The sequence below is a fragment of the Aethalodelphis obliquidens genome, unplaced genomic scaffold (genome assembly GCF_003676395.1).
Source record: "Aethalodelphis obliquidens isolate GAN/ISIS:26980383/991018 unplaced genomic scaffold, ASM367639v1 scaffold17, whole genome shotgun sequence".
Classification (NCBI taxonomy): domain Eukaryota; kingdom Metazoa; phylum Chordata; class Mammalia; order Artiodactyla; family Delphinidae; genus Aethalodelphis; species Aethalodelphis obliquidens.
Genome location: NW_020837961.1, coordinates 20496969 through 20508770, shown reverse-complemented (window position 1 = coordinate 20508770; position 11802 = coordinate 20496969). Strand labels below are relative to the sequence as shown.

The 11802-nt window shown below is 47.4% G+C and overlaps 1 protein-coding gene across 2 annotated transcripts in view; it reads left to right on the top strand.

The window, feature by feature from the left end:
* The first annotated feature begins 300 nt into the window (after positions 1 to 300).
* MAML3 (mastermind like transcriptional coactivator 3) overlaps positions 301 to 11802 on the top strand; it is a 429208-nt gene continuing 417706 nt past the window's right edge. The window contains exon 1 of one of the 2 annotated variants that reach the window (XM_027117034.1): positions 301 to 1754. In XM_027117034.1, coding sequence (XP_026972835.1) covers positions 1281 to 1754 — 474 coding nt within the window. In that variant the 5' untranslated portion in view covers positions 301 to 1280. The remainder of the gene's footprint in view (positions 1755 to 11802) is intronic. The other variant, XM_027117033.1, reaches the window with a different exon arrangement.

Here is an 11802-nt window from a genome sequence, read left to right as displayed (position 1 = left end):
TTGGATCACTTGATACCTCGTTTGGAATAAGGAAATTAAATCCAGCCAGGCGCGTCCCCACGGTCGTCCGCGCGCACACACATACACACATATACACAGTCGCGCGCGCACACACACACACACACACACGCGCGCGCGCGCGCGCACGCGTCAAAAGTTGATTCATTCCCGAGATCCCCCAGAATCTTTCTTTTTCTCTTTTCTGGCAGCGCCGGCTTCCCAGTCCGGGTGGCAGTGAGGTTGGGGGCGTGGGAGGGGCGGGGAGGACGAGCAGAGGGAGGCGGGAGCCGGGAGCCGGGTGCCGATGCGCGCCGCACCCGCTCCTGCCGGCGGAGAGTCCGCGCCGGGTTTTGCGCCGTGTCCCCGGGCTTGTCTCACGGCCTCCAGCCGCCGCCGCTGCCGTGTTTACTGAGCTCGCGCGTCCTGATATCACTCCGCTGGCATGGAGGAGGAGGAGGAGGTGGAGGAGCGAGAGGAGGAGGAGGCGGCGGCGGCGGCGGCGAGCAGTTGATCATTGTGATGGTGGCAGGAGCAGCGGCGGCAGCGGCAGCCCAGCCGAGCGTTAGGGGCTGCTCTCCGCGCGGCGTTTTGCAAAGGACTTCACCGATCTACTTTTGCAGTCGCCTCGGACTGTCCATGTGTTTACTTCCCCCAGCCCGAGGATTCGATATCTAGGTTCCTGTGAAATGCAACTGAGCAGCCAAAGTACTTTGAGAACACGGGGCGGCATAAACACCAAAACTTTTTTTGTGGAAGGAAAATGCAATAAGCAAGCTTGCCGTTTTCCGATGCGGTGTGGAGTGAGTGTGTGTCGCGCGTGTCCGCACTGGAGGCATATGCTTGTGTGTGTACATGGGGTGTGTTTTTCGGTACGTAGGGAGAAAATGCTTGCCAACCACCGGAAATCTCCTGGAATTTATTAGAAAATAATGGATTATAAAAAGAAGGCAGGCGAAGAACGGATCTTCCCTTGAGTTGCAACCCGATTTGCTGCTGGCTCAGTTTGTTGTGATTCTTTTTGTTGATAGGTGTCTGATGGTATTCTGATAACACCCCCCTTTTTTCCCCTCGAGCTTTACAGTTTAAAAAAAGGAAACAAAAAAAAACCACCCCAAAATCTCTCCCCCTTTTTTTCGCCCGGTCGGGATCGCTGTTTCCATCCATGTGCTTGCGTCTCCCCCGCGTTCCACTTAAACTATTTTAATCCTTGGACCCAAGGAGGAGGCTGATAGGGGGTGGATAAAAAAAGTTCTTCCAAAATAGTGTGCCCGGGGAGCAGGATGGGGGATTTCGCAGCCCCCGCTGCTGCCGCGAATGGCAGTAGTATTTGCATCAACAGTAGCCTGAACAGCAGCCTCGGCGGGGCCGGGATCGGTGTGAATAATACTCCCAATAGTACTCCCGCTGCTCCGACTAGCAATCACCCGGCTGCCGGCTGCGGCGGCGGCGGCGGCTCCGGGGGCCCCGGCGGCGGCTCGGCGGCCGTCCCCAAGCACAGCACGGTGGTGGAGCGGCTCCGCCAGCGCATCGAGGGCTGCCGGCGGCACCACGTCAACTGCGAGAACAGGTACCAGCAGGCTCAGGTGGCGCAGCTGGAGCTGGAGCGCCGGGACACCGTGAGCCTCTACCAGCGGACCCTGGAGCAGAGGGCCAAGAAATCGGGCGCCGGCACGGGCAAGCAACAGCACCAGAGCAAACCCCAGCAAGATGCGGAGGCTGCCTCGGCGGAGCAGAGGAACCACACGCTGATCATGGTGAGGGCGCGCTGGCAGCGGGCACGGGGCGCGCGCGTGGGGGGGGGCGTGGAGCTTCTTACACGGGGGGCACGGGGATCTGATTTGCACGGCGGGCGAAGTGGGCTGAAGCCGAAGGGTTAACGTCAACTTTTGTGAGGTAAAAGCTGCCGTCGCCGCTACCTGTTCATCTGTCAGGGTTGTCAGATTTGGGGAAGAGGGGGCGAGAGGGGGAGAAGCCAGTCACGACTGCGAGGGGCGGAGGGAGCCTGGAGGAGCGTCGGAGTGAGGCCCTGGAAAAGTTTTACCCCCCTCTCCCTTTCTTAGATACCGATTTGAAAGAGGGAACCCAGAGTTGAAACCTCGCTCCTCCTCTTCACCGCTCCCCACCCCACCCCTCGCCTGGCCGCCTGGGCTCCCCAGACCGGTCCCCCTTCGCCCACCCCTCTCAGCACGTCCGCCGAGTGCAGGGAGAAATGGATGCTGTCGCAGATTCTGGGCGGGCACCAGGCCCTCGAACCTGGGGGGAGGAGGAGGGGGAGGAAGGGAGATGCTCTCGCCTCCTCTCCCCAGCTCACCCTCTTTGGGCTGAGAAAGTCTGAGAGTTTTGTGAATGAACTTTGAGGTGGGTGAGAAGCAAGCGAAGGTGGCTGCGCGCGCGTGAGCGTCCACGAGAGCGCGCGCGGATGCGCTCCCTCGCAGCTCGAGACCCCGGGCCGGCCCGGCAGGTGGAGCGGCTCCGAGGGTCGCGGCACTCGCCGGGGCTGGAGGGGAGAGCGACGCCCTGGGCTTGCGCGGAGAGTCCCCGCCACGCAACTTCGCCGGGCATTCTCTCCCCTCCTCCTCTTAAACTTGCTTGCACAGAGCTTTCTCCGCTGCTCTCCCGCCCCGCTCCCCGCCAACTTTCCGGGCCAGTCTGATAAGCCCGCAGGAGTGGAAGGTAGCGGGGAGGTGAAAGAGGCTTAAATGGCTGGGTGGGTGGGTTGGAGGTAGGAGGAGCAGCCAATGGCTTAACTTCTCCGGGAGGAAGGGGCAGTTCCCACCCCCTAACCCTGAGGGTAGAATCCTTTCTCCTATCTCCACTCTCCGGTTCTTTTGCTTTCCTTTCGTGGGGGGGAGCCGGAAGCTTGAGAAAGGTGTCTGCAGCCCCCTCCACCGCCGCACGGCCCGGATTTGGGCTGCGCGCGTGTGCGGAGTGGGGCGGGCGGTGGGAATCCGGGAGCGTAGCGGGGCCGCGCGCCTTCTCGCGTTTCCCCTGCAGACCGCACCTCGATCGGCGGCGCGGGAGGCCCTCTCGTTGTGCGGCTTATAACACGCGCACGTCCCCGGTCTGGGGGTCGTCGGCGTCGGAGGTGGTGCGGGTGCGGGCGCGGGCTTTCGCTGGGCGTTCCGTGACAAAGAGCCGGCTTGGGGGAGGGGAAGAGGAGAGGCCGCCGCGCTCACTCCCCACCCTCCCCACCTCCCCCCACCCCGCACGTGAAGAGGAACAATTTGTTTATCTTGGGCTTCAAGAATCCTTCCCTCCTCCCTGCTCTCCGAGGCCGCCCAGCCCCTCCTCCCTCCCCTCCCTCCTCGGCGCGATCCTGCCCAGTCCCGCCGGCAGCACCTTCCCTCCTCCCCTTCCTCGCCCCCCTCCGTACTCCTTTTCCTCCTCCCACCTTCCTCGAGCCCGCCTTCCCCCTCCCTTCTGGAACGCGGCCGTGGGGGAGGGAGCGGGACGCGCTTTGTCCGCCTCGCGGCCCGGCTCGCCCCGGAGGCCGCCCGGCAGGGAGGGGCGCTGCGCCCCGAGGCCCTGCCCCTCCCCCGCGGCCGCCCCCGCCCCGCCCCCCCGCCTCCGAGCTAGCCCGGAGCGCGAAGAAGAGGCGGACTCGGTGGGGAGGGAGAACGACGGTCATAGAGTCAGGGAGGGAGGTTCTCGCTTCACAAACAGGAAGCCGAAAGCCACTGACACACTGTAGCTTTTCTGATTGTACCCGGAGGCGGGGTCGGACCTGCATCTTGACTGTATCTCGCATGTCCTGCTGGTACCTATTTCTCTCCGGGTCCGCGCCGTCTCCCATTCCCCGCCCCCCCTTCGCGCTCTGCCACCGATGGGGAGACTCACTTCGTGAACCTGAGACAAGTAGTATTTGAAAGGCGCTGAGAATATCTTCGTTGCCTGCTCCACGCCCTCTTTTCCTGTGTTTGTACGCCCCACACGCTCGGATTGCGTAGGAATGGGCTTTTCGGGAGGCTCCAAAAATCTCAGTCCCACGGCCTCTCTCCCGACCTTTGGGGATGGAGGACTGTTGTGGCGTTACCTCGCCAGCTGACCAGCGCTGGAACAAAAAGCCGGTGCCCGGTCGCTTTTGATCGCGGGCGAGAGCAGTAGAGTTTGCGGCCGGAAAGTTTTAGCGTTTGGGTTGTGTTCTCTCGAGGGTGCCATGTCGGCCCTGGGAGGGTAGTGGGGGCACTCCGGGTGCGCGCGCCTGGGTTATGATACAACCGCAGGTGGGAGCAAACCCAGGGTCCTGAAGTTACCTGGAAGGAGGTAGCAAGCCCAAGCCAGAGCTTACTTTTGAAAATGCAAGAAGATAGTGCTTACTTGAGTGGATGAGACCGAAGCAGTAAATTTCATGGTGAATCCCAGTTCAGCAAGTTAACAGACTTGAAAAATGATTGCCTGACAATTACATTTTTCTATCAATTTTGTGAGAATAATGTAGCGTATCGATTATACCGATGTACAGGAGTATGTTCTACCTTTAACTGTATTTCATATATGCATCTCCCATTGATATGAGTGATCCAAGTATGTGTGATGAGTGTAATGAAATTAAACAGCCTTAAAACTTAAGCAAAGAGTTGCATGTGAATTCTAGGTACCACAAAAAAGAAAGGAAAAAAGTTAACGTCCTCCTCTACAAGTTATTTTTCCTTTAAAAATAGTTTAAAATTGTACATTGGCCCCTGAAATGAAAGAGTATTTTAACTTAGCCTGTGTGTGAGATAAAATCTTGAGAACAGGTTGCAGAAAACCACGTTAATCTTCCATTTTTGAATTCGCTGTTGGATTTTAGTTGGGCTCTGGGAGGGGGGCGGGGCACAGAGCAATTATAATTAGTTCTCAGATTGAGCTATTTGGAAACCCCTAAAGGAAAGCCATAATCAACCAGAGGCAAATAATAATGATGGTGATGATAAAAATAAAGATGAATAGGATTCTTTTCTGTTTTATTGCTATTGTTTACCTTCTGAGGGCCAGTATGTCCAAAGTACTAAATATTGATTAGTTCTCTTTCTGCTTGGCTTGGATTAAGAAGGCAGTCTAATCAAGGCTTTACCTCTTTTGATTTGTTTTCTTATACATTTACAAGCATAGGCATGAAAAGCAAACAAGCAAACCCGAAGCAGGGTGGGTGAGGTGAAATAGAAATCTTCCTTTGGCTTCAGGCTGCTGGGAGGGGCCTCAGTTTTGTGTGGGTCCGTAATAGCCCTGTTAGAGAGTAGATAGCCCAGGCCTGGGTTGGAAGCTACATTACTTCAGGTGAAAGGTAGTTTCTGGACATGTAGTCAAATGACTCTCCCCGAACACACTTTCTTTATTCAGAAGGGTCTCCCCCTCCTCCCCTCCAAAAGAGTTGTTGGTGAGAACTATTGATTTCACCTATTAGAGAATCTCGTTGAAAAGGTGTCTTCTCCTAAAATAGTTTTAATTTGTGGTAGCAGAGTGAGACATTGTTCATTTTCTGTACTTAAACCTGAAGTCCTGGTTAAAATTTTAAGATAACTTCCAACTGACAGGTTCATTCTCAAGCCAAAGACAGAGTGGCTTGACAAAGGTGTAATCATTCAGGCATACCAAAAAGCATGACAATGCAGTCTTCAGAATTTCAAAATGGTGGTAGTCTTACTTGACCTGGATAAATAACGTGTTTTGATAACCTTTCTACCTCATAGCGCCATCATAACTTTCAGAGTGTGCTTAATTTATACACAGCTTAAAGACTGTATAAATCCATGTGATTCCTGCTCTGAAGAGTTTATCACATAAAATTCATTTGATAATAAGCATACTAAACGCTGAGTATTAGAGAAAACTGCAACCTATCCAAAATGTTCCCATCTACTCCTGGAAGAGATCCAGGAAATGTCAGCATACTAGTCCAGGGCTAAAACTCCGTATAAATGAATCCGGTTTCCCATTTCTTATCCTGTTGAAGGTAAATTACTGGCTTTGTATCTAGGTTTTTTGGCAAGCTTGTAATGTGAAACCATTTCTAAATCTTTCCTATGAACCTTTTCTTTGGCTTATCCTGTTCTGCTTTCCTGGGTGATAGGATTGATAGTGTCCCTTGAAAAACCTTCCATAGCCCACACAGGGTGTGCGTTAAGTTTGTGAAAAACTTTTTGAAATTTCATCTCCCTGTGCTTAACAAGTGTTTGTCTTTTAATTCTCAAGAAGCATTGAACAAAAAAAGCGCTACAATACATGTTTAATTGTGTTATGTATGTACTTTAGTTGTGGTACATTTTATTTAGTAATGGGCAGCCAACGATCAGAAAAGTACAGGCAGAGTTAGTTAATCATTCATCATGATCTACAAAATGCTCTTCAGGCTGAGTTCCTTTCCCAGGGAATGCTGAGTTTTCAGGCAGATGGCATGTTTGATACTTTCTATCCAGTTGCATTAGAATCATAAGGGCAAGCTTTAGAATCTTTGGAGGTTTTCTGCCACTTGATATGAGGAAAATGAACAGTCCCCGGACAAGGTGTACTGACATTTCTGTAAGAAGGATGAGGATTTTAAACCTTAAAATGGAGTTACATAGAGTTATTTTCTAAATACCTCTCTGAGACCAATATAGCCAACTGTTGTTAAAAAGGTTTCCTGACAAGGTTTTTCCGTTTGGTTGAGATAAGAATGGGGGAATCTCTCCCTCTTTCTCATCCGTGCTGCTACTATAGGAGGAATCTAGTATGATAAGCCATTCTGCACACTACGTAGTAGTTCTTGGATATGTCTGAAGTACTTAGGGTTTATTTAGTGTCGCTTACAGAGTTTTACTTGCAATCAGTGCTCCATGTGTATTAATTAACGCTTCTGTACTACATTCTTGAGCTTAAGATGGCTAAATTCCGTCATCTCTTTCCACATTACCCATCATAGAGAACTGAGAAATAAATCAGACATCAAAGTCTCATAAAAAGGAACATAGTTAAAACTCAGTCCCAAGATTTTCATAATATCTGCCTTTTGATTCTCCCAAATAGCTTTGCATTTTTCACTCTATTATTCAGAGGCTGATTATTGAGTTTTCAGATCCAGCTGTTTGCCTTGTTTTTCTTTCCGCCTCCTACTGCCAACCTTTTGGTCTCTTCACTGATCTTTAGCACTTTTACCAAAGAGTGGGAAGAAGCAATAAGAAGAGAAATTTAATTTTGGTGCTTCCTCCTCTATAACTAATGAAGCAATTGGATAAGATACCAATTATTTTGGAATAATTATGGGTTTGATTCAGTATACCATTTATTCTTCATTAGTGAAAATCATAGAGAATAGACTGGATTTTTAAATGTCATTCATTCATTCAATGATTCTGGTACATAGTCCGTAGTGCTTCATGGAAGTGAAAAAGCTAAATCACACTCTTGCATCCAAGACTTTGACAGCGTAGTATGTTCTTTTTAGATTTTCAGTATTGTTTAAGCTAGGTTTAAGGGAATAACAGGTGTTTGTTTTTCAGTCAGCATTAGACTTGATGTCAGTGACTTCTCAACAGTTTCTGGCTGAGTTATTCCCCTTTCCTTTGACATTTTCAGTAAAATAGTATGCTTACTTTCATGTTGTTTCAAACTAATTTGACGTTGCAAAAGAAGCTGATTTACAGATGTCTGCGCCAAAGTTATTGGATCCCCCACATCAAATTTTCATTTAAAAAATACAGCATGCTTTTCAGACAGACACATTCAAAAAATCACTATTCATGTTTGTGAGATGGAAATGGAGCTTTTGGAAAATCAGCTATCACCAAACACTTAGGAAAAAAAACCCCAACCTTTTCTTGTTGTTTAAATCTAACAAAGTTTAAAGAACTAAAGGAATAAGACTGGATAAAATCACTCAGAAAATGGAGTTGAGGGTCTGCCGTATAATGAATACTTAAAGATCATAGGGTTCTATTCCGTGGATCAGAGAAGGCGCACACTTTGTTTTAAAAGTATACCTGGCTATTCCATCTGTTAAACAGTTGAGGGGCTTTTGAGCTGTGGATAAGCAACTCCATTTGGGAAAGAAACACGGTGTTCCCTTAGGGCCACCATACACACGTGCATAGAAAAAGCCATTACTACTATGGCTCAGTGCTTTTTTTTTTTTTATGGCAAGCTGCGCATTCTGTTCTTGGGGGAATTTAATAAAAATCTCAAAAGGCCTTCAGTACTTCCTCTGACATAAGGAAAGTGATTTCCTAAGAATAATTTAGACACCTCTTTTAATTATATTGGACCTTCCATTGGTTGGAATGACCTTTATGCTGAAGTAGAATCTTTTAAAGTAAGAATAACTAACATTTATCCACCTTAAGCAATGGCTTAACAACCATAGAAAACTTGAGCGAGCTATTTAAACAACCTCCAGAATTTCTAACTCCTGAAGTCTCCATTCTGTTGGGTAGAATCTGGTTTTGTAATGGTTCACGTTATGGACTCTCAGTCCTCAACACATTTCACTTGTGCTTATGTGTGCGAAGATGATTTTTAGGATACATTACTGTATCATTTCTTTCCTTCCCTCTCGCAAGATCTTTCTCAACCTCCAGAAAACCCATGGCAGGGCCGGGGCTTCCTTCCCTTCAAAAGAAAAGGCTGAAGTGCTGAGTCTATTTGTGCAGATTCAACCTGGGTCGTAACTGTGACTCAAAAGGATTGCACAGCTCTAAGACAAGCTCTACTAGTGCCCTTCATTCTCACAGTGGTGGGTTATTTTTCTTTCTTTGATTGTTAGATGCTGAAAGTAACTCAGTGATTGAGAGTGAATCTAAAGGGACTGGTACCCAGTAAAGGACTTTAGGAGCTCTAGTGGTAAGGTTAAGAGAGGCGAGAGGGGGTGATGATCTTGGAGGCATCTCCTGGAATGGGTGGCAAAAGAGGTGATTGGTTTTGCTCATTTGGGGTAAACAGATAGTATCCTGTCGCCTTGGGAGTTTATGGCGATAACATGTGCTTTTAGTAGTCTATTCTGAACCTGCAGACCTTACTAAAACTCAAATATGTATTTTTCAGAGCTAATGGCATTGTTGTTTGTATTGCAATATCTGGGAAAAAAAATCATTTCCTAAAAGATTTCCATGCTCCTTTAAATGACTACTTCTGCCACTTAAATGGATTTACCATAGGATTCCTTTAAGTCAGAAATTCTCAATCGGTGGAGATTTTGCCCCCCGCCCCGAACATTTGGCAACGTTGGGACACATTTTTCAGTTGTCACAACTGGAGGGGTGCTACTGCTGTCTAGTGGGTAGAAGCCAGGGGATGCTGTTAAACATCCTACAGTGCACCCACAACAAAGAGTCACCCTGTCCAAAATACCAATGCTGCTGCTTTTGAGAAACCCTGCCTTAAACGAGGAGCTCCCCTAGAATGTTGAAAGTACAGAGTGTGGCTTTCCTTACAGCTTTTCAAAAACACTCTTACTACTTAACTGGGTGGAGGGGGTGGGGATGCTGCTGGGAGGTAGAGAGTCCCTGGGAAGAAGTCAAAGCGCCGGCCGCCCTGTTGCATCTCAGCTCTGGCCATGGGACAGTCTGGCTTTTCACTTCATGCTGGGAAGGTGAACAGTAGTCATTCTTTTTACCTCCCGGAGCGATTGTTCGGCTCAAATGAATTAATATATGTTAAGAGTCCCAAAGACTTGATGGTGCTACACAAAGGCTAGGCTTATTTTTATGAATTACTGTCCTATCGCTCATTTGCTTGCCTCCCACCCAGGTGCAGACTTAGAGTGATTTGGGGCGTATTTCACTAAGGCATAAGCCAAGGTCTCATGGTGAGGGCTTGAGCAACTGCTACATATTGGACACTCTTTCTAGGCATTGGGGATACAGTAGTGAACCAGGGTCCTTGCTCTGGTTGGACTCACAGCAGCGCATCATTCATGTTTCAGATTAGCTGTATAAAATGGTCTTTATGGTTTTATGAGAACGTGTTAATGGAAGTCATTAATAACCCAACATTTAGGAAAATCCCAAGGATACTAAATGCTTTGTATCTTCTTGCAAGCTTTCTATAGCTTTCTTGCATTGCTTTCTAAAGCAACATTTATTTCACTGTCTTTCAAATAAAATCAGTTTGTGGAGGGGAGAGGGTTAGTTGGTGTGGTGGAGAATAAGATTAAAGGATGGTTGTTAAAAACGAGGCTGGTGATCATCTTTCTTTCCTTTTTCTGGACTAGGTAACACTTGTAGCACCATAATCACCGCTTGACATCAAGCTTTTAGAGGAAATTAGACAAAGAGAGGGAGCATTTGGAAAGAAACAAGCAGAAAGGTGCAGGGACTTGAAACCATGTCACATGAAGAAGAGTTGGGAGACCTCGCGGTGTTTAGTCTGATTTCAGGGATGATATGATTGCTTTCTTAAAATATTTGAAGGGCTGTCATGTGAAAAAAGGATTAGTGTGCTCTTTATGGCCTCAAGGGGATAGAGTTAGAATCAGTGGTTGGCGGTTATTAGAAGTAAGGTTTGGTTTAATATATTAAAAAAACAATTATATGAAAATGGAAGCTGTTCACAGATGAAATGGGCTGTGTTGATGAGCGAAAATGCGCCAGCAGAAGTTGTTCAATTAGCTGAAATGTTGGAGAATAGATGACATCTTTTTTAAATTATAAAACTTTAAAACAATATAAAAATAAAATGCCAGTGAAAAGAGGATAGGGCTTTTGTCTCTTTAATCCTCTTTATATCCTCATGATAGAAAAAGATCTAACTGGGAATTCCCTGGAGGTCCAGTGCCAGAGTTCGATCCCTGGTCAGGGAACTAAGTTCCCACAAGCCACATGGCGCGGCCAGAAAATAAAAAAGCAACAACAGAAAAAGACCTACCTGTATGTGGGAGGAACTCCAAATATTTGTGGAATAAATTGCTCAATGAAAATGAGTAGATTAAGTGACTTGATTCCTCTTCCTCAGTGTCTCCCCTCTGCCCCCAGAAGTTATCACGGTTTAGAATATCTCTCTCCAGACCTTCTTCTTTTTGCTCACATATATACTATAAGTGTACATCACCACACACCACACGTTAGTTTTTTCCTACTTGAATGGAATCATATTATAAATGTGGTTCTGAGATTTACTTTTTCCACATAATATATTTTGGAGACCTGTCCAATTCAATCCACATAGATCTTCAACTCATTTTTTAAACTGTTATATAGCATTCCATAATAAAACGTTCCATAATTTATTGAATGATCCCGTATTTCGAGAGACTCTGGTAGTTCCTCATTTTCTGCCAATTAAGCCTTACTTAATTGCAATGAACATCCTTATCCATATATCCTTGTATATGTGAGCATTTCTGTAGCACAGATTTGGACTTTTTTCCGTATATGTAATATGTATAAACAGAAGAAGTTGGCCAAAAAAATCTCGTAATCTAATATTGTTTTAACATAGGCCTCGAATCTTATTACAACCTATTTTAGGGCAAATGATCATTGTGTTCCTGAAAAGTATGGCTTAAAAAAAAAAGTATCAACTCTAGCAACAGGTGTGTGTCTTTGCAGTCTGTGTGAACACTGTGAATTTTTAAAGGCTGTATATCTGGCCACATGTCTTACACCAATGACTTTCTTTTCATCTGGTCCCAATGACCAAGTGAGTAGGAGTCTAGTTAACAGCTCCTGTTCATGCTGTGAAAGTGGGAAACTCACTGTCTTGAACAAGTTTGTAGTTCTCTTTACCTTTCCTGAGCTTTGTGTTCCCCAGGCCTGCATGGCTTTAGTGTCAAATGTGTATCCATTGGTGATACAGTACCTGGGGTGGCAGCGGGTGCGCCTTTGAGTGGTCATAAAAATCCCAGGTCCG